This window comes from Erpetoichthys calabaricus, chromosome 3 (genome assembly GCF_900747795.2).
Source record: "Erpetoichthys calabaricus chromosome 3, fErpCal1.3, whole genome shotgun sequence".
NCBI classification, from domain to species: Eukaryota; Metazoa; Chordata; class Cladistia; order Polypteriformes; family Polypteridae; genus Erpetoichthys; species Erpetoichthys calabaricus.
In genome coordinates, this window is record NC_041396.2 from 253,150,182 (window position 1) to 253,178,064 (window position 27,883).

At 38.8% G+C, this 27,883-nt stretch overlaps 1 protein-coding gene across 2 annotated transcripts in view; it reads right to left on the bottom strand.

Annotated features, from left to right (window-relative positions):
• ppm1j (protein phosphatase, Mg2+/Mn2+ dependent, 1J) overlaps positions 1 to 27,883 on the bottom strand; it is a 118,725-nt gene that overhangs the window by 24,699 nt on the left and 66,143 nt on the right. Inside the window, exons 2-3 of one of the 2 annotated variants that reach the window (XM_051925647.1) lie at positions 18,111 to 18,222; positions 13,602 to 13,919 (exon numbers count right to left, since the gene is read on the bottom strand). In XM_051925647.1, the coding sequence (XP_051781607.1) occupies positions 13,602 to 13,919; positions 18,111 to 18,222 (430 nt within the window). Of the gene's footprint in view, positions 1 to 13,601; positions 13,923 to 18,110; positions 18,223 to 27,883 lie in introns of both variants that reach the window. The other variant, XM_028798087.2, reaches the window with a different exon arrangement.

The following is a 27,883-nucleotide window of genomic DNA, read 5'->3' on the forward strand; positions in this document are numbered from 1 at the left end:
CATGATGGAACCTAGTCTAGGGCTGGTCTTTTCCTTGTTCCCAGTACTGCTGGGAAAGCCCCTGGCTCCTGTCTATTACAGCTAACTTCTTCATTAACCAAACATTTTCCTGTCTATTTTTATCAAGGCCACTAACATAGTATCACCAGAGTAATTTAATGTAATTTGGGGTCATAGATATAATCTTTAACCACTATAGTAGACCCCCGCGAAGTCGCAGTTCAGAGTTCGTGGCCTCAATCATTCGCGGATTTTTCCTTAGAACCAATGTAATAATTGTTAGTGGAAACCGCAAAAATCCTCCGCAATTTTTATGGCTTTTATCGTGGCAATACTTCACTATAGAGAGACCAGGAAGCAACTGTAGAGGAAAACGTGGCTTGGGATGGTGAAAGTAGCCAATAGAATTTGAAACTGCAACTCCCAGCAGTCCCTGCAGTGGTTCTGACTGGTCTTTTGCTGAGGGTATTGGGGCTATTGGGGTCAAAGTATGTCAGCGCAGCTTTTAAAAAGGGGGCCGGTGACCAAAAGCAAAAAAAAGTTTTTGTAATTTGTGTTTCGAGTTCCTGTCTCTCTGCCTGCCTTCTGTTGGGTTACCTGTACTTATTCATTTTGTCCTGGATCGTTTCGTGGTTGGCATCTGGATTGTCTGCCGTCTGCCTGTGTACACGGGGACTGTAAGTGGATTCATGGCCATCCTGCAAAGAAAGGAGTGCTCCTGAACCAGTCCACCCGTCTTCACCATTTCAGGAACTAGCGGTAGGACTATCTTTACATTCCCATTCAACGTGCGGATCTGTGGACTATCTATTTTCATCATTACATTTCATCTTTTGCCATTTTTCATGATTTACTGTGTGTGTTTTGTTTGTGCTTTGTTGTATTTAATGTGTAATCGCCGTAAGGGGAACAGGGGTGGTATCGTTGTTTTCATTTATTTCATTTGTTTTCATTACATTCTTTATTTGCTGTTTAATTACCGGTTTGCTTTGTTTTTGTCTCTGTTTGTAAGTGCGTGTGGGTCGGGCCAAGGCTGGGTGCGTCCCTGGAATCTCCACCATAAAAATACAAAAAATCACCGTCTTCTCGATGGTGTGAATCTTAGCGGCACCGGACCGCTATAGCGTTATTCATTTCTCCTTTCTGCTGATTGATTGTGATGCATCTCCAGCAGAGTGTTCTTGTGTTTTCCATTTTGTTCCTCTTAACCCTTAAAACTCCACAACCGGCTATAGTCATTTCCCAGTGCCATTTGCAAGCACGCAGGAGCTGGTAAGTCAGTGTCATACATTCATTGAGCAGCCAGCTTATGACCACTGCCAGCCCCTTATTGTGAGCAGTGGGGCTGAACGCACCCCTAGAAGAAATGGACGTTCTTTAAAAATACCTTCTTAAAAAACGCTGATAGACTACTTTCACATTGCTCCCTTACTTGCTGGGCTTACTTGCGGCTGCTCTGTCGCGTGACATGCTTCTTGCGCGATGCTACGCATACTTAAAAGGATGAACAGCAGCTGTCCTTTTTGAATGATTACTTTGTTTCTCTCTCCTCCTCCAGACATCGTCTGCTCCTGTTGGGGGTCCCACTCCCGTTGTGCTCCCCTATGATGTTTGTCTATTCTTTAATCGAGAACTAACTGCATACTGAGCTCATTTTACTTCTGAAAGAGACATGTTTGTTTGAAGTGTTTGAATAAAGTTCCTGTCTCTACAATCTCCTGTGTTTCTGTGCAATTCCGTGACCCAAGCATGACACCCTGCAGCCTCACTGTCCATAGGATTGAGCCGCCGCACAAGACTAGCCTGCAAGCATCAGCGCTTACCTCTGTGTGCTTGAGTGCAGCCAGTTCAAGCGCAGTTGGCTCAGGGATTTACTGAATTTCATCCATGTACATATTGTTCCAGTAGTTTTTTAAATAGTTTTTACAGTTCATTAGCAGTGTGTAAATGATCAGTGTTGCAGTAACTGTGATGCTCTTTGCATGAAAAAACGTGTTCTATTAAAATATCACTTTTTCTTTGTGAATTGTGATGTTTACTTAAAGTGCAGCGAAAAAGTATTTGGCGTCCAGGGATGCATTAACCCCCAAGAATGTGGCAGTTTAAGGGTTAAAGCCCCAAGATGCCACTGAAACGCCCTGCACCTTCTAAGGCTTCTGGCAATGAAAACGCGCTTGCATGAATTACAGTACATTTAGTGGTAACATCAGTATATTACATGCTAGCACTGCGGGAGACATAGCAGTACAGTATACCGGTTTACCTTTTCCTTATTTTTTTTAGGTAATGTATTAAGCTGAGTTTGAAATTAAATTAAAGTGTTTTGGTGGCATATTTAGAGTTTAATCTATAAAAATAGTTATTTTTCAACCACTTCCAAAATTTGAGGTTTTTTCACAATTTGCGGGTGCTCTAGGAACGTAACCCCCATGAATTTAGGGGGTGTACTGACACTGTGACAGGCAGGAGGTCAATGAATCTGATGTTGTCAGGTATTAAATACCTTCTGTACTGTTATGGTGTATAAAATATACAAATTATTCTCTATATTTTTATTATTATATTTTGCTCAATCCCAATAAGATGAATTCAGATGTAGGAGGCATTATAATAAAAAAAGGCACATCCTCTTCCCTTACACCTCACTTTTATAACAGTTGTTCATAGCGTAGTGCTAACTTGGTATTACAGCCTGGGAAAGGAAGACTGAGCCATGCCTCAGGCTATTGATTACTTTATGGATGGACATCTGGGACAACAATTTGGTTTATAGCCTGGGAAAGCAGGACATGAGGCAATATCAAAAAACTTTATTATCTGGGAAAAGAAAATTAAAGAGTTTGAGCAAAATTCATCCATCATATTGACAGTCAGCCAATCAGGTGCATGGAACAGTCATGTGTTGTGAAACTTTATAAAATATATGCCTCATTTGAAAGCAACGTCAGAAGAAGAGAAACAGCGACGACTGAAGAGCGACGTCAGAAAATAAAACAAAGACACATGTGACCAGTTTTCATCAAATCATCAGTTAACAGCATTTTCATGAACATTGATTGCTAAATCAGACGCTGCCCTGGGACTTTCATCCTTGACATCACTGATTCCTTTCAGTAAGCTTTTTTTTTTTTTAAGACTATTTTATCCAGACTTTACTATCGATCTTGTTTTCTACTGCTTATTATTGTTCTTTAATAAATAGTAACTTGTTTTCATCTTTCTTTGCTTTGTCTTAATGGCTAGAGTGATTGAAATAATAAGATAGATTTCTTTGAGCACCTGGTGTAGCCGGAGATTTGACATTACTTCTGTGCTGCGAGGTTTATTAAGGCTTGAGTGAGAGCTCCACTCAGTAGTAGGGAACAGTATGTGAAGAAGGTATTCTTGGCTGATAAATGACTTATAGTCAAGGATGCTGAGACTTTGTAGGTTTTAATATTTTCTTGGATACCAAAAGTAATATTTCGGTCTGGCATCTATTTAAAACATCGTATGTTGTTCGTGTCGATAACAAATAATTCTCTTGATGTGCTGAGAGAGTGACAAGTTGTGTTATTCTTATAGCACTTGTGTGGTTTAAAGTGCTAAAAGTTAGCCAACTGTGTGTGTGTCATTCGTAGGGCACTGTTGTGGTTAGGGTCTGAGTGTGCGTGTGTGTGTGTGTATCTATGTATGTATGTGTGTATTATTTAGGGTGCGGGAGTAGACCAATCAAATAACGAACTTGACAAGTGTAAGGGGTAAATAGATGATAACACATGTACAATGTCAGAGGCTAACTTTAAAGGTAACTGACAGTCCAGCTGGGGTGGCTTGCAGGCAGAACAATTGACCACGATCTTAACAAGATACAATAGAAGATAATCTGTATTTATACAAGAGTATTCCTTTCATCCCAACAACTTATCTTGTCTTTCTCAAATGGCTGCAGTTACCAGAGAGCCTCTGGTTTACAAACTTCTCCGCTCAAACTGCTTTTGTCACAGGCAAGTGTACGTCACTTGTTCAGATAGCTTAAAGTAAAATGTACAGCAATTATTTGAAACAAAACTGAGGCAATACTAGGAAATGATTATACATAATAAAGCTCAGAGGAAGAGCATTCTGCCACAGAGGCCCTATACTGTCGAACAGTCCAGTAGCCCATATCAGACAGGCCCCAACCAAAGGCTAAGAAGATATGCTGGTTTAGTCTGCCTGCTTATCAGCTGCCAAAATGATAAGGCTACCAGTGTGATTTTTGCAAAGACAGCCTCTGGGGAGTTTCATTCTCTGGTTAGGGGCCTACAGAGTGAGCCTAGTTATAACTTAGTTACATTTTTTTTCCAACAAAAACAGACAACCTGAAGCCCATAAAAACATCAAGGGTATGTCATCACTTCCTGAGATTAGAGACAAAACAGACCTAAGATGTCACGCTATAGCTGTTTTCCAGCAGCTCGTCCAGACCTGAGTAACAATGTAACTATAATGGACTCCTCAGTTTTTTATATTTTAAAAACAGCATTTCTGCATTTTTACAAGTCTATATCAGAGCTGCATACAACAAAAAATCACATTAGAGTTTTTTGTTTGACTAATGTGCTTATTTTATGAGCATTGTCAATCTATTTTGTAAAGACAAAGGTAAAGCCATTTGTTTAAAGTAGCACAATATGAGTTTATTTTGTTTTCTTTCTGGATGACATACAAAGGAATGAAATCATCCAGTAATAAGGGGAAAACTATAAACCACACATTTCATTTCTAGATAGAATTTAATATTATTTAAAGCGTATTACATCTTCAGAAGATGTCTTTATCCTTTTTCTTCAAATTGGAAAAAAATGTTCTAATAAATAAATAGGTAATTTTTACAGCACTGTTTCTTTAACTTGATCTCACACCAAGAAATTTTAAGAAACTGCAGCTGGACAGTGTTAGTCAGGTTATCCCCATCAAATATTTACATAGTAAAGCTAATCACTGTGAAAGGCTTTTATATAAAATAGAATATTTAGTAATTCATCCCACCATCCTGAACTGGTCTAATGAGGAATTGAAAATGGATGGAGAGATAAATGAATAACTTACAGTAATATGTATATTAAATAAAAGCTGATTGGTTTCTAAACCAACTCTTTAATATGTCCCAGTAAAACATGCTTAGATATCTTATGCTATATCCGACATCCCAGTCGGTAAAATCATATTGTAGGCAGAAATGGAGCCCAGTCAATCAAAGTTCAATAAGATACGGCGACCTATCGGTTCAATAAGCTTTACTCTCATATACATACCCTGCTTACGAAATATTTCACATGTAATACATATTGTATGTTGTATCACTCTATGAAAAAGTATTTCTTGGGTTCAGCCAGGAGACACACAGAAAATCTTTTTTTCCCACAGATTTAAGTCGGACCAAGGCTGTTATTTAAAGAAATACCTCATTGAAAAAATATTTTTTAGGTTGCTTACCTCTTGTGAATTGTAGTGATAACTGAGAAAAATGTTTAATCTCATGTTTTCATGGAGAACAGAAATGGCAATGTTTCTGATATAATGGTAGGCTATGGTAACCAATGCTGGACAATAGCAAACCATATCAAAAAAGTCCTTTAAAAAATCTTATGTTACTCATGTAACATAAGTCACATTAAACATAAAATTAAATTAGTCCACAAACATGAAGTTTGTTCACTGTGGGTTGCACTTTTGAACTGAAGACAGGACTCTTGAGCAATGAATGAGAGGGAGAGGCAAAGCTTCAATTCAAAAACATGACTCAGTGTAAAGCAGGGCTGAGCAACCTCAGTTCTGGAGGGCCGCAGTTGCTGCAGGTTTTCGTTCAAACACAATTTCTTAATTAGAAATCAAACATTGCTGTTAAAGCACTTATTGCTAAAGCAACATTTTTCTGCTTCATTTTAGCGGTCTCACTTGTTAAGGTTCCCTACCGTAACTTCTTATTTAGGTTTAAACAGCTGCATTCACTGCTTTCAATTGATCCTTATTAACAATAAGATGCAGATAAAGGAACCGTCAGTTCTCTGTCTGACGAATTCCATTTACACCTGTTAATTCAGAGTTAACTATCTTGTCTAATAAAATACTTGGAAGAAAATTGAAGGAAAAAAAAATGAATGATTGAGAATTACTAATCCACTTCAAGCTACAGTTGTGCTTCAATGTTTTTGTGAACCCTTTAGAATTTCCTATATTTCTGCATAAATATGACCTAAAACATCATCAAATTTTCAGTCAAGTCCTAAAAGTAGATAAAGAGAAACCAGTTAAAGAAATGAGACAAAAATATTATACTTGGTCATTTATTTATCGAGGAAAATGATCGAATATTACATATTTGTGAGTGGTAAAAGTATGTGAACCTCTAGGATTAGCAGTTAGTTTGAAGGTGAAATTAGAGTCAGGGCACCCTGTGTTATTTAAAGAACAGGGATCTATCAAAGTCTGCTCTTCACAACACATGTTTGTGGAAGTGTATCATGGCACGAACAAAGGAGATTTCTGAGGACCTCAGAAAAAGAGTTGTTGATGCTCAGCGGGTTGGAAAAGGTTACAAAACTATCCCTAAAGAGTCTGGACTCCACCAATCCACAGTCAGACACATTGTGTACAAATGGAGGAAATTCAAGACCATTGTTACCCGCCCCAGGAATGGTTGACCAACAAAGATCACTCCAAGAGCAAGGCGTGTAATAGTCGACGAGGTCACAAAGGACCCCAGGGTAACTTCTAAGCAACTGAAGGCCTCTCTCACATTGGCTAATGTTCATGTTCATGAGTCCACCATCAGGAGAACACTGAACAACAATGGTGCGCATGGCAGGGTTGAAAGGAGAAAGCCACTGCTCTCCAAAAAAAACATTGCTGCTCGTCTGCAGTTTGCTAAGATCACGTGGACAAACCAGAAGGCTATTGGAAGAATGTTTTGTGGACGGATGAGACCAAAATAGAACTTTTTGGTTTAAATGAAAAGCGTCATGTTTGGAGAAAGGACAACACTGCATTCCAGCATAAGAACCTTATCCCATCTGTGAAACATGGTGGTGGTAGTATCATGGTTTGGACCTGTTTTGCTGCATATGGGCCAGGACCGCTTGCCTTCATTGATGGAACAATGAATTCTGAATTATATCAGAGAATTCTAAAGGAAAATGTCAGGACATCTGTCCATGAACTGAATCTCAAGAGAAGGTGGGTCATCCAGCAAGACAACGACCCTAAGCACACAAGTCGTTCTACCAAAGAATGGTTAAAGAAGAATAAAGTTACTGTTTTGGAATGGCCAAGTCAAAGTCCTGACCTTAATCCAATCGAAATGTTGTGGAAGGACCTGATGTGAGCAGTTAATGTGAGGAAACCTACCAACATCCCAGAGTTGAAGCTGTTCTGTACGGAGGAATGGGCTAAAATTCCTCCAAGCTGGTGTGCAGGACTGATCAACAGTTACCAGAAACATTTATTTGCAGTTATTGCTGCAAAGGGGGGTCACACCAGATACTGAAAGCTAAGGTTCACATACTTTTGCCACTCACAAATATGTAATATTCGATCATTTTCCTTAATAAATAAATGACCAAGTAGAATATTTTTGTCTCATTTGTTTTAACTGGTTTCTCTTTATCTACTTTTAGGACTTGAGTGAAAATCTGATGATGTTTTAGGTCATATTTATGCAGAAATTCTAAAGGGTTCACAAACTTTCAAGCACAACTGTATAACTTATTTAGATGTTATCCTTTGAAAGAAAAAAATCGTATGATATAAAAATGACATGGCAGAGTTAATATGATATGGAGCATGAAATTAAATAAGATCTGTTATTGGCAACGATTGGTTTCTAATTTAAGCAGCTCAGTTAGAACTAAAACCTGCAGCCACTTGAGCCCTCCAGGACTGATGTTGCTTATACCTGGTATATTTGGTGATTTATTGAATACTATCATTCTCTGGAGGTTAGCAGTATTTTAGCAAAAAATTAATGCGTTTTGCATTTGGTGAATATAGAACTGAACATGTGGATTATGAGACGTGAGCACTTTAATGAATGTTTTTGATATTGTTTGCTGTTGTCCAGCGCTGGTCTCCTTGAGAACACCAGATTAAATTTTTTTTTTTTCAGTCATCACCTCAATCCACATGGGATAAGTAACATAAAAAAGTTATATAAAAAAAAGTAATACCACATCCTGACATTTGAAAAGTCCATAACTGCTGAGCCTTGGACACACTGGCCCTTGAACCTTCAACTGTATATAACTTAGATAACAGCTGGAACACTGAGGGTTCCTCTGCTAACAGAAACAGAGAAAGACATTCTGCCTAATTTAAAATGGGGTTTTCCCAGCAGGACGGGTGCAGATTGTACATTCAATGGTGAATTAATACAAGCTAAGTAAAAAGTAATTGTTTATGTCATGACGGCTATTTCTTGTTATTTTGCTGCCAATTGTGGGTTTAAGAGGGCACTGTAAGCAGAAGTACTTTTCTACAGTGCATTTCCCAGAATTGAACCTGGTCCATTCATGAAGTTAATCACTCTCTGTAGGACACACATACCGCATTTTCTTTCTCATAAAAAATGTGAGGTAAAGAATTGTGGGAGTGTGGTACAGATACAATCAATTCATTTTCTGTGAGATTTCCAGACTTAATATTTCTAAATTAAACACCTAGTTTAAGGTTTTGGGATCAATGGATTCTGAGTTTAACATTAGTTTCTGGATTTACAATTTTTTACTGTCATGCTGCAATGTTATTTTTATTCTTCCATGGGTGCTTCCATTTCACAGCAAATGTGTTGGTCATTTCCTTAGCAGTTCTACCCAGAATTTTCCAGAATGCATAACACATGTGACTGTATAAAGGTCAGCACAGGCTTTTCAGTGGTAGCCAAAATTTCCCCCTAACAACCCCTGATACTCCATGCAAAATAAAGCTTATTACTGACTTCTTGGTCAAGAATTCTAGTCCTATTTTTTGGTCTTTGAGTTTCGGTTAACATTCAGTTTTGACAACAGACAGGTTTGACTTTCAGCAGAGCCTGTCAATCTGAGGGAAGTGTTATTTATAAAAGTTAAGGGGCATGTTCTCCTAGAGGGGGACTCGCCCTGGTCATCGAACTGTGATATTACTGAGTGGACTAAGTGTGCACGCTCCATGTGGGTTCCTTTAGGCCTGTGGTATATACACAAAGGGGCGCGCCATTTGTGCCACTAAAGGAGGATGTGCTCCAGACACCAAGGGGGTTACCCTAACAGGTCAAAGTCCAATAATACCAACTATCCACTATTGACAATGAGATGCAATATGAGATGCAATATCCGTCCACCCTGCCTAGGAGACTTTCAATTTTGAGCTTAGTTTGTCCTGACTATGTGCATCTTCTAGTCGTTTTAATTCTTTATATGCGGTCTCTTGTGATTCAGTGAAGCTACATTGTGTCTGCTGTTTTAGCAATGTTCCTGTATTAATATTGTTGGTGTTATGTATTGTCTTGTTTCATCTTTTGTGCTTTAATGGGTGCTGTTGTGGAACTTCAATATGTAGCAACAGAAACCAAGTCTTTTGAGATTGAGAAGGCAGGAGGAAAGAGGAGATATCCTGATCTTACAGGAGGAACAAGCCACCATTGCTTATGAATAGTGAAACTAAGAGACACTTAGTTTGTTAGCATCAAAAGGAAACACACTCACCTAACACTGCGGATCAGAACCAATGACATGGATATTTACAAGCAATAATTTCCTGCTGCCACTATCAACAAAGGAAAAGGTCTGAGGTGCTGAGGAGAAGATGGGCATCCCCAAAGCTGAGACAGAGAGGTTACCCAGACTAGATAATCTATCATATCATATTGTGATAATCTGAACTGTTCTTCGTTTTCATTACCAATATTGATCATTTATCACAAACTGATAAGTTTTGATTTTATAATATACAGTTGTCCTCATAAGTTTACATACCCTAGCAGAATTTGTAAGATGTGTACCATACTTTAAATAAAAGATGTCTGATCAGGCAAAACACATTTCATTTACCTTTAATGGAATCCAAGTAAAACTATAAGGCATCACAGAACAGAACAACTTTTAAACAAAACATATGAATAAAGAAAATGATGAGATGTCCCTGTTCAAAAGTTTGCATACCCTTAGTTCTTAATACTGGTTATTATCCCCTTTAGCATCAATGATGGCATGCAGTCTTTTGTGATAGTTGTGGATGAGGCCCTTGATTTTCTCAGGTGGCAGAGCTTCCCATTTTTCTATTGCAAAAAGCCTCCAGGTTCCATATATTCTTGGGTTGTCTTACATGAACTGCACATTTGAGATCTCCCCAAAGTGGCTTAATGAAACTGAGGTCAGGTGACTGAGATGGCCATTTCCAGTACCTTCAATTTTCTTTGCTATAGCCACCAAACGGTCAACTTGGCCTTGTGTTTTGGATCATTGTCATGTTGTCCCATGCACTGTTCTGTAACAAGCTAAACTCATATTGCCATCAATTTTCACTAAGTTATCTGTGCCGCTGTAGTTTACACACCCCCAGAACATCAGAGATCCACCTCCATGCCTCACAGTAGGGATGGTATACTTTTTGTCATGGGCCATGTTGCATCCTCTTCAAACATAGAGCTTATGATTATGACCATAAAGTTTAGTTTAGGTCTCATCACTCCAAAGGACTTTGTTCCAGAAATTTTGAGGCTTGTTTAGATGCTGATTGGCATATTGTAAATAGGCTAATTTGTGGCATTAGTACAGTAAAGGCTTTTTTCTTGCAACTTGACTGTGCAGTTTTGTTAAGTGTCTTCTTATTGTGTATTTTGAAACAGCAGCACCACTTGTTTGTAGAGAAGCCTGTATCTCAGCTGAAGTGTCTCCTGGCAGTTGTGGGTGAAATCTCAGTTGGTGTACCTAACCGTGACATGGTAACAACAAAATCCCTAACGTTTCACTTTTTTTATCAGAGTTTGAACACTACTGACAGACATTTTCAGATCTCCGGATATCTTTTTATATCGTTTTACTGATTTATACAAATCAAAAACCTTTTCTCGCAGGCCCTTTGACAGTTCTTTTACTTTCCCCAAGGCTTGGTATCCAGCAAAGTCAGCACAGCTCTTCATGAATTTAAACTGACTATGTATACAGAGACACTGATCACAATCAAAGAGGTTACAGGTGTAGACACTCTCCCTTAATTACCCTTAATTTGAATTTTTCTGTATCTTATCAGCCCCAACATTCAAGGGTATGTAAACTTTTGATCAGATCTATTTGGGTGATTTCACTTTTCATTATGATTTCAAAAGGGCGCACACAATTATGTGATAATAAATTGCCTCGCCTGAGCATACTCCCTAATTAAAAGGAAAGCTTTCTGCATGATTACTTATATTTTTCAAACAATGGCCAATATTTTAATAAATTCTGCCAATGTATGTAAACTTATCAGCATGACTGTACATTTGTTTATATATCATTGATTTTTTGCTTTATTATGAAAATACAAGCCACGAAAAGATGGCGAGTCTCCTACCAAAGGCCACTGCATGCTTTTTTCATTTTCTATAAAGTAGGACGCTAATAATAGAATAAGACAGGGAATTCAGCCGCTGCTAAGTACAAAGTTTATGGACTACACTATAGTAAAGGTCAATGAACAAAGTCAAGAGTCTGAGGCACAAGACTGACTAATGAAGATTGTAAAATGGCAAAATGTGAATTTAGGTCAACACTAAGGAACTGCTGTAGCAAGAATCCTCCTTAAAATATTGATGAGGAAAGTTAAACAGAAGTTGTGCATAGGCAAGTAATTGCTTAGCAACTGAGGACACCAAGGACTCCATGCATGCCATTTAATTTTAGTGTTACTGACTTACTGAGTGGTGATACATTCAACCTACAGGTTAAATGTAATGCTGCTAAATGCAGAGGAGCTCAGCAGCTATGCTGATAGGACTACAAACTATAAGGTTACTCCTGGTAGAAACTGTGACCAAAAGTGATACTCTGCTCTGAGAAATTTGTGTTTCACCCAATTGGCTATCAGGTGTTTTCTGTTTGATTAATTGTGCACATGTAAGAATCATCAATATTCAGTACTGGATTAGACTTTGCTCTTTCTTTTGAAGTTTTGTGCGACATTATACAAGTTGACAAGCACATATTATGCACCTGTGTTAAGTGTCCATGGCGCAAAGCACATTTTAAATAAAATAAATGAGCTTGAGAACAGGCAGGCTTGGAATGGGCACTGGTGTGCGCAAGACGGTGTTACTCTGGGGGTGAATGCAGTAGCCTGGTCAATCGCGCACACACATGCAAAAGCTTATGAATTAGTCAGGTGCTGTGTTCACGCCTCAGAGTAGGCGAAGGCTTGCACCTGTGCTCAATCAGGACGGTATAAGAGGAGTCTGTACAGCTGAGAGGGAAAGAAAAGAAAGAAAACGAGAGACAGAGATGGAGAGGGAGCAATAAAGAGACGGAGGTTGAAAGAAGGGATGACGGAGATGGTAAGAGGAGTGTAAGCCAGTGTGCAAGAGGATGGAGGCAGGTAGCTGGGATGAAGAGCCCCAAGGGGAGTGTAGGGTGGATGCTCGAGGGGGCTGAAGAGGGTCTTCTCGGCTGAGCACTTCCAGTACTTGGAGTGACCCGATCCTCACAGCAGGCTCCCACATAAGTCTGGGGAGAGGCACTGGGAGATGGAAGGAGCGAGGCTCGGCTTGGAGTGGATGCCCTTCTGGAAGCCTGTGGACAGCAGGGACCAGAGTCTGGATTAGAGGATTGGCCATGAATGTCAGCGGAAGATCTCCTCATGCTGATGGATCCACAGAGGTTAAGATGGGGAGGATTCTGTTTCAAGAAAGAGACACCAAGGCTTGTGCATTTTTAAAGAGTTTTTACCTGTAATAGATTTTAACTTTGTTTTAACTGAACAAATTAATTGTGCATATTTTAACCTGCTTGTATTTACTCCAGTTTTATGGATTAAATATTTGTTTATTGATTTGCTGCACTGTACTATTGAACACTTTTTTCTTGACTGATTTTAATAAAAGCACTTGCATAATTCCACATACCCCTTGCTGGGTGTGTGTCCTCATTTGCCTGGCTCATCTCAGTCTACGACTATGAACAGTTTAGGGTTGAGGAGAATCCCAAATACAACAGGCAGCATGGAACCAACCCTGACCATCACAGCTCCTGGTTACTTTTGCAACATTAAATGCCACATCAAGTATAAACTTAAACATTAACCTTCCATTGGACATGCCAGGCCTAACAGGACTTTAAACAATCAACCAGAAGTTGAATCATGCCTGTCCAAGCCATAGCTTCAGGGTACAACTTCAGTAACACTATTTTCCCTTTTACAATTTTGAACTTTAAAAACCTTTTCAAAAAATGAAAAACAGTTTTCCAAACCTAAAGGAGATTATGATGCGAGGAATACAGTTTTAAATACATCGGAATGCACAGACAAAAAAACAGATTCTGGATCATATCACAGTTTCATTCCCATATCCTACTGTGCTTTTGACTGCTATATGAACACTAAGTAAGCAATACAAAATGAAATACACTGACCATCTGCGTATAGGCATTTTCAATAGCTCCTATCACAAGGCTTTCAAGAGAAACTGCCTTTTCCATGTGAAACCGTGTTGTAGGACTGCAGGAATGGTCTATGTCCTCCTCTTGTGCCTCACACCCATGGCACTCTTCGGGTTTAGTATCTCCATGAAGGCAGATGGAGGGTGTCACTGATGGGTTCAACAGAAGATCCACAATGTCCCTCAGGTGGTCACAGATATGGAGGTGGAGGAGCTTGGAAGCCATGATAGCTGCCCCCGGTCCCGCATGACCATCAAACAGTGCCCAATAGTGAAATGAGACTCCAGGGCACTCCTAAAAATAAAAGAAATAAGTAGACTGTTAAGAAGAAACAAGCACTAGAGCAAACAATGCTGCCTTGTCCATTTCCTTTATAAAAATTCATTACATGTATGTAAGCTTCAAACAATTAATAAAATCTCTGTATGGTTTAGACAAATATAGACAGCTCTCCTCTATGTGGTTACCAAGCTTAACTAAAGGCTTTAACCATTTCCCAGTAACACCAGAGCCATCCGCCCAACCATCAATCTTCTAAACATGATTACCCAGAGCAGGGCCTGGAGGAAAGCTGGAGCTTATCCCTGTAGGAATCAGGCACAAGGCAGGAACAATCTTGCCACTCCATCACAGAGTAACACTAAAACCACTAAAGATAATGAAGGAAACATCCCCCAGGCGTAAGTGAACAACATGGCCAAATGACCTATGGGACCAATCACCTCCCTGATAAATCTCAGCCAGATAAGCTATGGGAGAAGTCACCAGTCAGATACATTTTGGTAAGTGCTACAATGGGCAAACAGTATACCTTAGCATAACAGAAGTCAAATCCTAGTCATACCTTAGCCAAGCCACATACTTTGTAACTCAATTTCCGATTACAGTGCAGATTTCTGGGACATCACCTCTTTATGTCTCAGATAAGAATGAAAATTGCCTCACAGTTACACAACTTCCAACACACCTAATGGACACATCATTTCCATCACAGCTTCGGTTAAACTAGCCCATAGTTACACCTTGGCACCCTTAGGAAAAGGCAAATATTCTCATTAAACATAAGCCACTTCAGCTTTAGAAAAGTCATCTTCAAGCTACACTCCAACCAGGTAAACTACTGGGTAAGTTATCTTCTAGTCATACATCTCAAAGAACCCAATTATTATTAAAACTAACCTTCTAGTAACTTCAAAACTACTATATATTAAGTATTAGGTAAGACACCTCACCATCTTCATTTTGATGTGCTCAGCAAGTAGCAAATTAACCCCCCATTTGTGCCAGAACAATTACAGCTATGGGGTTATAGTTTCCCAGCTACAGCTATGACAGCTTAGCCAAGGGGATTATCACTTCTAAATAAATCCCCATCCAACTCATAATGTGAAATCATTTAACAGTTTGAACTTATTGTGGTCAAATATGGGAGAAAGAGCAATACCCCTATTACCACCCCTCCTTGTTTTTGGTGTAAAGTTCTTGCACCTTCCATCTATTTTGTGGAATGCACAACGGCCAATGATGAAACATTTGGTCTTCATTCTGGTCAAGGTGGATAGGGACATGTCTCTTCATAATTTTGAGCTTTGCAAGTGGGCTTTTGCTTTATGTTCCCCTTCTCACTGGCTTTTCCCTTCCTCTCCTTTCCCTTCCTCACTTTCCATAGAATCTAACCTTGTCTTGCCTCTTTGCCTTCTGAATATTTAATTTAGTCTGAATCTAGCACCAGAAAGTTAGGTTTTATCATTTCCTGCATGCTTCAGGGATTTCAGAAAGTCAAGGCACATCTAGACTTCGTGCAGATAGGATATATGCATGCTCTTGTCTTTTATAATAATGCTCTCAACATTAGTGGGTGTCTTGTTTCATTTCAGCACTGGTCTGTTCTAGGAATAAAACAAGAGGGGACCCAAAAGTTCCAGGAATTGTTAAACCCTTTATTATAAAACTTATAGCAATTCATCTTAAGTTACATTTAAAATACTCTCCTTAAGAGGCAATACACTTGTTCCAGTGCTTCTCCCATTCCTGGAAATATTTCCTGTGCTCATCTATTGTTACCATGTCTACAGTCTCCTGCAATTATTTCCTTTTTCTTCCATTGTAGCAAATGATTTTCCCATTAGTCTCAATTTTAATTCTGGGAATGAAAAAAAATCACAGGGAGCAAGATCTATCTAATTTGGATGATGCAAAGCAACATCCACATTGTTTCTGGGTCAAAAACTCTTTAACAATGTGGTGTATGCAGGTGTGCTGTCATGGTGCAGTTTTGCATGTGCCAGTGCTCCAGAGGTTTTTTCCTGATGCTGTATGTATTAAAAAACGTTTTACAAAAAAAAAATTCTATGGGGGAAATTACTTACCAGTTACCTTAGCTGGAAAGGTAGTAACGTTCTTTTTCAGCTAAGTGACATTTTCAAATTACACTTAACAGATTTAAGGTATAAGGGATCATTTAAGTGATCACAGCTCCTAAAGGTAACCCTCATCCATTAAATCTTTAGATAGATCACTTGAAAGAGAAATCATTAGTCTCCTGTTTACATTTTAATTAACTCAGCTACAGTGCATCCAGAAAGTATTCACAGCGCATCACTTTTTCCACATTTTGTTATGTTACAGCCTTATTCTAAAATGGATTAAATTCATTTTTTTCCTCAGAATTCTACACAGAACACCCCATAACGACAACATGAAAAAAGTTTACTTGAGATTTTTGCAAATTTATTATTAAATAAAAAAACTGAGAAAGCACATGTACATAAGTATTCACAGCCTTTGCCATGAAGCTCAAAATTGAGCTCAGGTGCATCCTGTTTCCCCTGATCATCCTTGAGATGTTTCTGCAGCTTAATTGGAGTCCACCTGTGGTAAATTCAGTTGACTGGACATGATTTGGAAAGGCACACACCTGTCTATATAAGGTCCCACAGTTGACAGTTCATGTCAGAGCACAAACCAAGCATGAAGTCAAAGGAATTGTCTGTAGACCTTCGAGACAGGATTGTCTCGAGGCACAAGTCTGGGGAAGGTTACAGAAAAATTTTTGCTGCTTTGAAGGTCCCAATGAGCACAGTGGCCTCCATCATCCATAAGTGGAAGAAGTTCGAAACCACCAGGACTCTTCTTAGAGCTGGCCAGCCATCTAAACTGAGCGATCGGGGGAGAAGGGCCTTAGTCAGGGAGGTGACCAAGAACCTGATGGTCACTCTGTCAGAGCTCCAGAGGTCCTCTGTGGACAGAGGAGAACCTTCCAGAAGGACAACCATCTCTGCAGCAATCCACCAATCAGGCCTGTATAGTACAGTGGCCAGACGGAAGCCATTCCTTAGTAAAAGGCACATGGCAGCCCACCTGGAGTTTGCCAAAAGGCACCTGAAGGACTCTCGGACCATGAGAAAGAAAATTCTCTGGTCTGATGAGACAAAGATTGAACTCTTTGGTGTGAATGCCAGGCGTCACGTTTGGAGGAAACCTGGTACCATCCCTACAGTGAAGCATGGTGGTGGCAGCATCATGCTGTGGGGATGTTTTTCAGTGGCAGGAACTGGGAGATTAGTCAGGATAAAAGGGAAGATGACTGCAGCAATGTACAGAGACATCCTGGATGAAAACCTGCTCCAGAGCGCTCTTGACCTCAGACTGGGGCGACGGTTCGTCTTTCAGCAGGACAACGACCCTAAGCACACAGCCAAGATATCAAAGGAGTGGCTTCAGGACAACTCTGTGAATGTCCTTGAGTAGCCCAGCCAGAGCCCAGACTTGAATCCGATTGAACATCTCTGGAGAGATCTTAAAATGGCTGTGCACCGACGCTTCCCATCCAACCTGATGGAGCTTGAGAGGTGCTGCAAAGAGGAATGGGCGAAACTGGCCAAGGATAGGTGTGCCAAGCTTGTGGCATCATATTCAAAAAGACTTGAAGCTGTTAATTGCTACCAAAGGTGCATCGACAAAGTATTGAGCAAAGGCTGTGAATACTTATGTACATGTGATTTCTCAGTTTTTTAATTTTTAATAAATTTGCAAAAACCTCAAGTAAACTTTTTTCACGTTGTCATTATGGGGTGTTGTGTGTAGAATTCTGAGGAAAAAAATGAATTTAATCCATTTTGGAATAAGGCTGTAACATAACAAAATGTGGAAAAAGTGATGTGCTGTGAATACTTTCTGGATGCACTGTAAATACAGAAATAGGAAATCCCTTTCCATTTGCATCTCTGCAAAGAAAGGATATGTCACCTAACTGTTACATCTTAGCCACTTCAAGCACCTTAACAATCAGAAGAAGCAGGAAGCAGTTGTAATTACAATTAACAGTATCAGTTTGATACCAATATTCATGCTTTTCCAATGATTAATTACAAATCATACAATGTTACACATTAAGATTACATTTCACAGCATGGCATACTAAGCCATTTTTTAAAAAATAATATCAGAAAAGAATAATATCTAGTCCATTTGCAGTCTTACAGCACATTCTTCATCTTTCTCTGCTACATCTGTTGCATTTCTCCTCTCCACAAACACAATCTCGCAGGATGCCTGATCTTCGTTGAACATGCTCTTCCCCGCATTTACTACTCTGGAAAAAAAAAAAAACAGAAAAAAAAGTGTATTAGTGGGAAGCTATAGGAAACAGCACACCCCATAATGTTCCTAACAGAAATAAATCAAGTTAAATGCCAAAAACAGAAGAATGTAAAATCTTAAATGTGAAATATACATTCACAACACAAGCAATGTTACTTGGTAGTGTCCAAAAGCTCATGTTAGACTTTTACAACTTTTTCAGTTCACTTTTTGATATTCAGACTATAAAATATCTTGAAGTTGATTTCCATAAAAGTCTCAGTATTAATCTTTCTCAAGAAAAACTATAATCCTTTAAAGTATTAATCTTACAGACCAATTTTACTGCTCAATACTGATATCAAAGCATTGGCAAAAATACAAGCTAATAGAAAGAATATTCTGTTGTCCATTATCTCATAATGCAAAAAATACATTACTTGCAACCAATCCTCCAAAAGTGATGTACAAAGTATACAGAATTGAATGAAACAGCTTATTTTCAATACTGCTTAAAATATGAATGAATGACTTGAATTAGTGCTGGGCGGTATACTGGTTCATACTAAAAAACATTTATTTTTGTTTTACGATATGGATTTTTTTTATACCGCAACACTGGTTTAAATAGCCTAAACAATGTTCGGAACGTGGCGCAGCGGGAAACTGTTTAAGGGGGGAACTTTTTCACTGCTGCACCGCTAAACATGCATGCATTAGTGCAGGTATTGAACAGTGAAAATGGACAGAGAATATTCTGAAACTGAAGCTGTAGCAGACAATAAAGTTGAACATGATGACATAGAACTTTTACCGAAAAAAGGAGCCGTGTCTGTTCTCTGGAGATACTTTGGTTTTAAAAGGTCGGATGTAGAACATTATATTCAAATATGTGAATACTGTTTCTGTACTACTGGATAATATTGCAAGCCAAGTTGTACTTGTTTTATTTTTTTTTTTCAATACTGTGTAATGTACTTGGGTACTGTGTAATAGTGTGACGACATGCGGACTTTATTCTCGACATTTCCACTTAAATCTTGACGCTTATGTCGAGATTAAAGTCGACATGTTGACTTTATTCTTGTAATTTGTCATTAAAATAGAACATCGTAAACTAAACTTCATCTTAAAATGAATATTTAATTTACTAGATTTTCTCAAACCCGGTCATAAGTTATGTAGCACATTAAATGCTTTGTGTTAAGTGTTCCCCAAGCCATGTTAATTGCTACGTGCTTCTTAAATTGACTTCCTCTTGCACTAAGAGGAGACGCAGGTAGTGATCATCACACAGAATACATAAATTTTATGATATTCCTGCTCCCTGAACATTTAGAATGCTAAGATAAATACTTGATATCATTTTCATGATGAAATGCATTAAAGCATGTATTAATCATGTGGGGGCACAGTGGCGTGGAGGGTGCACTGCTGCGTCGCAGCAATGGGTTCCCTGCCTTGAATTTGCATGTTTTTCTGGTGGGTTTATTAGGCGTGCTTAAGTCATGTAGGATGTGGGGTTTTGTTATGCTATATTGACCCCTGCCAGTGAATGTATTGCTCGTATTCGCCCTGCGACATGCTGGCGCCCTGTTCAGGATTTGCTCCTGCCTCGTGGATGATACTTGTTGGGATGGGTGCAAACCTGAATGGATGGCATAATTAAACATGTATAATGAAGATTTTTTTAACGTTCCGAACACTCCGTGGTCTAAGTTTATAACTAGTTTTACTTTCACAAAGACGTTTATCGTGTGGTGATTGGTTATGTGGAGAAAGAAAAAGGAAGGAAAGGAACTGGGGGTTTAGTACGTCAGACAGAAACAGCACGCAAGCAATAAAGAAAGTCCACTCAGAAGAACTTCCATTGAATTCTGTGTTCGTGTCTCCGACCACCAGATCACGAACCCAATATTTACACAATATTTAAGTTAAACCTGTGCGATACCCAGTCATACATCCAGTTTTTTGGAGCCTCGTCACACCTACCATAAAGTTCTCTACACTGAACGTACACCTGGGGACACCCTTACTGCGAGGGAGCAGCACTACCATGCATGTTTAATACCTAATTTAAAGCATTTCATCATGAAATTTATCTTAGCATTCTACATTTTCAGAGAGCAGAAACATCAAGAAGTGAATGTATTCTGTGCGGTGATCTCTGCCTGCGCCTCCTCTTAGTGCAGAGGAAGTCAGTTTAAGAAGCACATAGCGATTAACAACTGGGTCGGGGAACACTTAACACAAAGCATCTAATGCGCTACATTACGTTATGACAGGGCTTGAGAAAATCTAGGAAATTAAGCATTGATTTTAGGATGAAGTTTAGTTTAAGACATTCTACTTCAATGACAAAATAAACTATGTGAATAAAGTGGAAATGTCGACTTTAATCTCGACATAAATGACGAGAATAAAGTAGAAATGTCGAATTTATTCTCAACATATAGTTTTTTTTTTCTTCACTATGTCCGTATTTTTTTTTCTTCACCGTGGCCCTAATATGCTTCTGTAGGACTCTACCACAAAGAGCATTATAAATGCAAGTTGCAGTTTCATTATTTATGTATATTAGCTTAGCTTGAAGCAAGGTCCATATTAATGCAGTTTGTCTTAATGATGGTTCAGTTGGTAAAGATGTCATCACCAAGTTGCACTTGTTTTATTTTATTTTAATTTGGTGAATACTGTGTAATGCACCTGGGCTTGAAGTCTTGACAGTAATAGTATTATTACTGGAAGTTGCACTATTGTTTATTTTATTATTATTTATTAGTTTAAATATTATGCAGGGCGGCACGGTGGCGCAGTGGGTAGCGCTGCTGCCTCGCAGTTGGGTGATCTGGGGACCTGGGTTTGCTTCCCGGGTCCTCCCTGCGTGGAGTTTGCATGTTCTCCCCGTGTCTGCGTGGGTTTCCTCCGGGCGCTCCGGTTTCCTCCCACAGTCCAAAGACATGCAGGTTAGGTGGATTGGCGATTCTAAATTGGCCCTAGTGTGTGCTTGGTGTGTGGGTGTGTTTGTGTGTGTCCTGCGGTGGGTTGGCACCCTGCCCAGGATTGTTTCCTACCTTGTGCCCTGTGTTGGCTGGGATTGGCTCCAGCAGACCCCCGTGACCCTGTGTTCGGATTCAGCGGGTTGGAAAATGGATGGATGGAAATATTATGCAGTTTAATGATAGTAAAGTTGTTTAAAAAGTCACTTTAACGTGTCAGTGGCCAGAGATTGTTAACATTAACAAAGTGTACTTGGTTTACAAAAAATATTTACTATTTATTCCTTTTCTAAGACATGTTCAGTGCAATACAACTTTTGACAAGCACCTCTGGATATTTTATTAAGTCTAAATGCCGCTTTGGATGGTTGAAAATATGTTGTCAAAATTTTAGTTTAAGTTGTTTACAAACTTTGTTCAATAAAAAGGCTCTCTCTATATTTTTTTAAATTTTATTTATTAATTTTATTGTAATCATTCCATACAAATAGATCAATTTATACAAAAAAAGAATTGAAGACAAATCAAACCCCACCCTTGAGAAGGACAGCATAGCCAAAGGAGAATTGCTTAGGGCTTTTTAATAGGGCAAAAATAAACAAAAGAAAGGAAGAAATATATATAGGTAAAAAGAAGGGAAAGAAATGCGGAAATAATTATTACTTCTTATTCTAAAATATCATTGATTAGATCCTGCCAGGTTTTGAAAAATTCTGTACAGATCCTCTAACTGAGAATTTGATTTTTTCCAATTTCAAATAATATAAAACATCGGTTTCCCACTGTATCAGAGGAGAGTTAGGATTATAACTCAAAATAACAAAACAAAATAAGTCTGCGTGCCAAACGTGTAGTGAATGCAATCACCGTTTGCTTGTCCTTCTCCACTTCAAGTCCGTCTGAAAGAACAATGAACACAGCTGTTAATGGGTTTGGAGGAATTATGATACCAAGGCTGTCTGAGAGGCACTTAAAAATTTTGGTCCAAAATGATGTTAGTTTGGTGCAGGCCCAAAACATGTGACCCAGTGAGATCGGAGCTTGCTTGCAGCGTTCGCAGGTTGGATCTTGCCCTGGGAATATTTTGGGCAGTTTTAAGCGAGACAGATGAGCTCGATATATAGTTTTTAGTTGAATAATTCTATGCTTTGCGCATATGGAGCTCAAGTGAATTCTAAAAAAAAAAAGGCTCTATATTTTGACTGCATCTGTCATGCAATGTGATTCCTTCTCTTCATTAGTGCCACCCCCTTGAAAACTATCACTTTATGGGGCCATGCAAACCTGTATTAATACTTGTGTGCACATTAAAATGATTTTTGTACAATATACAATTCTCATGACAGTGGAATAGGTTATTCTTAGCCAGTCTACTGCAGTAATTGCAGTGGAAAATGTGGTTAACATCCACTCATGCATGGGAAGAAAATACTGTCTAATACTGTGAAACCGGTATAATTTTGAAAAATACTGTGATATACAATTTTGGTCATACTGCCCAGCACGAACTTGAATTATAACATTGTAAAACTTCAAGTCTCAGCATGTGCTAACTCAATACATTTACCACAGAATAAAGTACACAAAAAGGTACACACATGCTGATGATTTACTCTATCAACTGTAAATGTACATGGAGTTTATACGTATGGATTAAAAAAAAAAAAAGTGTGTGTGTTGAACCTGTGGTACTTAGTGATTTTTTTTTCTCCCAATGAGATTCCCAATCATTTCAAGAAGCCAAATTATTCCATCTCAGAATTATTCCATCTCACCTACATGCATCAATGAGTCTTGGGAGCCCATGACCCTGTTGCTGGTTCACTGGTTGTCTTACCACGGACTTTTGATTGATACAAACAACTGCATTCCAGGAACCCATAAGCCCTGCTAGTTTGGAGATGCTCTGACCCAATCATCTAGACATTACAATTTGGCTCTTGTGAAGGTCGGCGAGAAACATGTGCTTCTCCATTTCTCCTGCTTCCTGTATCTCACCTTCAAGAACTGATTGTTCACTTGCTGCCTAAGATATCTCACACCTTGATAGCTGCTGCTGAAACAAGATAATCAATGTTGTCTACTTCACATGTTAGTGGTTTTAATGTTGTGGCTAATAGGCATAACTAGAAATTAAACTTTCATACCTCTCTTTAGTATAATACCAAATGGACATTATTATATATGAAAATTATCAAAATTATTTTTATGCTACCAAATTTAACTGCATGTTAGTGCAATTCTGCATTGTCAAATTGCATTTACTTGCGTTTTGTGCAATATATTATCATTCACTCGTAAATAATGTGATGGTGTCATGCATTGTATATGGTACTGATAATTGTATAAACTTTGTTATAGGCATGGATGTACCACCAAGAAACACTTTTAGCAACTATGATGCCTGGTAATAAAGTTCAACTGATGCTTGCCATACAATATGATTAACCTGTCTTGCTTACCATTTTAATTTAAAGGTACTGCACCATTTAAAAATTGAAAAATAGGTTTCACTTAGCAGAGGACTGTTTTAGCCTTTGGCAGCCCTTTATCCACATATATTCAAACTTAAATATGTGACACTCACACTTAGTAGCTCCAGATTCCCCTAGCGGGTTTCTAACTGCAGCTTCCTTTTTCTTTTCTTTTCTATTCCTTTTTTGATAGGGGCACAGTATTTAACCAATGTACTGTGAGAAAAAGTACTTACCAGTAACTGAAATAATTAAAACTGAATATCACATTTTACAATTTTTTGAAACTTTGAATAAAAGGAGGAAAAATTTTACATAATACCTGGAAAGGTGGTAATTTATTTGTATTAAATACAATATTATTGTCTTGAATAGTTTGATTGCATGATGTTATATGCACTGTAGAAGAGCACCTGATAGGGACTGGTGGTGCAGGCTGGGTAACAGGGTCACTGACAACAAGGAAGTATACCGGCAACACATAAGAAGTGTAGTAATGTCTAGAAAGAAAGACCAGATATGATATTAACTGTTGATGCATAAAGGAGAAATGGTCTCAGTAGGAAACCTGTGGGACTGTGCCAAGAGAATGAAGTGTGGATACTGCCTAGGGGGCCTGGCCCTGCATGCCACATAGAAGGCTTTAGGAATCAAAGACACTGGAACTGCCAGAGGGAACTTTAGCTAGCTGTTTCTGGAGCAAACATAGACCTACAAAAGTAATGTTGGACTTGGGACAGAAATGACTCCAAGAATTGACTTCAGAGCCAGACCTCTGTGGAGTGTAGAGTTGAGAGGATGGTTGGCAGCAAGTGTTTAATTAGCACAACCAAGAGGAGGCCATATATATAAAACAGAAGGACAGAAGGGGAAACATCTAAAGTGGGACTTCATGTTTATTGTGTTGTCTTCTTATACTGTGCACTGCACATGAGTCCCATAGTAAAACCCATTGGCCTTCTTGGCATTTTGAGTTGAGGGACTGCTACAAGAGCACCCCTTAGAATTCACAGTCTTTAAAAGTCACATAGCACTGTGGGAAGAATGACCACACACAAACCTAACTGGGAATTTTTTTGCATTTTTTGTACCTGAGGTGTTTTTTGTTTATCATTATGTAGTCTGCTCTCTTGTTGTGTATTCTTGTTTATTGCTGGAGGACTCACAGAATAAGACTTTCCTTGTACTGAGTAAATAATGTATGAAAATAAAGTTAAAGCTGAAGTTTTAAGTGTATTTTTGATTTTGTATTTTTATTTTGTCCATTTCTATCACCATTTTCTTGTCATTTTTTGTGAATCCGTTAACAGTTTCCATAATCACGTAATGGTAATCAGTGTCAAGTGACTTCATGATAAAAAAACAAAACAAACAAAAAAAAAAATCACCATTTCCTAGATCACGGATATCAAATTTAAAACAGCCTAACTTATTTACTGATTTCTTGTTAGACTGGCGTTTGATATTTCAGTGTGTCATTTCAACTACGGTTTGTGTCTTCTGTCATTTGGGCTCTGGAGATTTTCTTATTGATTTTTCACTTTCGACATGTTTTTTTACCCATTTTCTGATTCCTAAAAACGTTTGCTGCTATTGCCATCGTAGTAGGTACAATCTGTTGCTGTGTAGCTGTGAAGCTGTATGTGATGTTTCCCAGGCTGGCTTGCCATTGCTGCAATTAGCAACTGACAAATCTCCCCGAGAAGTTACTTCTCTGGGGGAATCCTCTTGCTCAAGTAATCAAGTACAGGCCACCTTAATGCTTCCTGCCAAAACAAGCAATACTCTTCATCTTCTCAATGTAAGAAGAACTTCTTCATTAACTATAACTTATTAATTGCAATTTAAATTTAATAATTCATTGCCGTACTTTACGGTATTAACCTTAACTTTTAGGTGAAAAATTTGTATTAAGGGATGCTTTAGCAATGTTTAGTCTACCTGAAAATCGAGGAGAACATGTAAACTCCATGAAGGGAGGACCCGGGAAGCATACCCGGGTCTCCTTACTGCGAGGCAGCAGCGCTACCACTGCTCCACCATGCCACCACCCTTAATATGATGCACTTAAATCATCACTGGTGTAGACCAATTGGTTTTAGAAGTCACTTCCAATGGGTTGAATAGTTATTATAAAAGGCACTGTATCTGAAAATTGTATCACAACTTCTTCTCTTTCTTTCTCATATGTTAAAGCACAAATTCCATCAACTTAGAGCCCGAGCAGTCAAACACAAGTGACCTTCCCATCTGCTCACAGTATCATGCACCTTGTTTTCTGCAGGAGTACATTAAAGCATATTTCACATTCTACAGATTTACTTTTCTACATATTGTTAGCTTTCAGGGGAGTCTAACATTATTACCTTGTCATCTGATACTGTGAGTGGTCAGAGGCTCAGGACTGTGCCTCTTAGTTATGTGATCCTCTCAGCTTCCACTGTTCTGCAGCTGTGTGGCTGTTGAAGCCTGACTCCACATGTAGCATAAGCTGCTTACACTTAGAGAATCAGTCGTTTATTGCTTTCTACTGCACCTTCCATGTTAAGCACTACCACTAAAATAATTTTGAGTTCTACTATAAAGCACAGACAAACTATTAGCCTCTATTTGTATAGCCTCTTTCATGTCACCATCACAAAGATCCGAGTTAATCAATTTGGTTTTATATGTGGAACTTCCTATAGGTGGCATGGTGGTACAACAGCTAGACCAACTAATTCACGGCCTCAGAGTGCTAGGTGGAGTTTGCATGTGCTCCTTAAGTCTGCATTGGGTTTTCAAAAATATCTGGCTAGGTTGATTAGGGGACTTGGCTCCTTTTGGGTGAGAACATGGACATGTGCATCAATATGCCCTGTGATGAACTGCTACTAGAACAACGTATTCCTCCTGATACTAAACTGGATTAAGTGGGTTGGATAATAGACAAAAGAGCTTTTAATTCTGTAGTCTGTTCTTTGTACTACGAAGCTCAGATTCAAGCAAGTAAACCCTGTACTTGACCAATAAATTAATCAATGACAAAACCAGTTTTATTTTACGTCGTTCATTCTGTTTCTTTTAAGATATGGCACCTATTGTACTGTACTGTATCACAAAGCTAAGTACATCAAAATCTCAAACCACCAGCTGCTTCATGCAATGCCCTCCACAAGTCAATTATTTAACATTTACAGTACTTACAAAGGGTGGGATCAAAGCTTATATGCTGTAATATAACATTCTCAAACCCACTTAACCCAAATATAAGGTCATTGTTGGCAAAACCTTTCCTGACAACACTGGATTCAAAGCAGAAACCAACCATTGACAAAAATCGACCAGAGGGCTTGGCTACTTACACACATGTGAAATGGGACAAATTTAGAATGTCCAGTAAGCCAAACATGAATATTGTTGGGCTGTGGGAAGAAAGCTGGAGTACTCAGAGAAAAATTGCAGCAAAATGCACACACTACAATACAGATTGTAGTATGGACCAGATTTAGATTAGAATTCAAGCCCCTGGTACCATGAGTCAGCAGCACCAACCACTGTAGCTTTAAAACATCATTTAGTCAATTGTTTTTATATAGCAACCCTTACACAACATACAGCACAACCTAAAATCTTGCACTGAGAGCCTCCTATTGACAGCACCAAACACTATGTGCAACTTTCACTGCCTCAGACTGCAATTATTTCTTATTGCAAAGTGAAGGTGGTTTATATCAGTTTAACGATAAATAAGACACTAGTGACAATAACACACTGCAGAGAGAAAAAAGGTAGAGGACGGTTTCATTTTCTACAAGGACTTTCCCTGGTCTGCCTGTTTGCAAAAACCCAAGCTGCATCCATACATACAAGGTTCACTGAGTCAAAGTGCAATGTCTTGTGAATGGCAGAACTTCAACAGCTTCATCCCAATTAGAATTCATGCCAAAGCCTTGCGGGGCAGCATGCCACTGCATCGCTCTTTGTCTAATATGCTACACAAGCCATAATTCCTCTACTCTGCTCTAAGCCTCATTAATCAAGTCGCTGGGTTTTTTGCTTATTTGCCTGGGAGATCAAGCCATTGACTCTATCTCTTTGGAAAAAAGTCCCAAACGGAATTTTAATGTGCTTTTGATTGTTTAGGGCCCCAAAGCAGAGTCCGACTTAAGATGTTATTGTTTAAAATTAACATGGCCAGCAGAAGCCTTTAAAGTTGCAT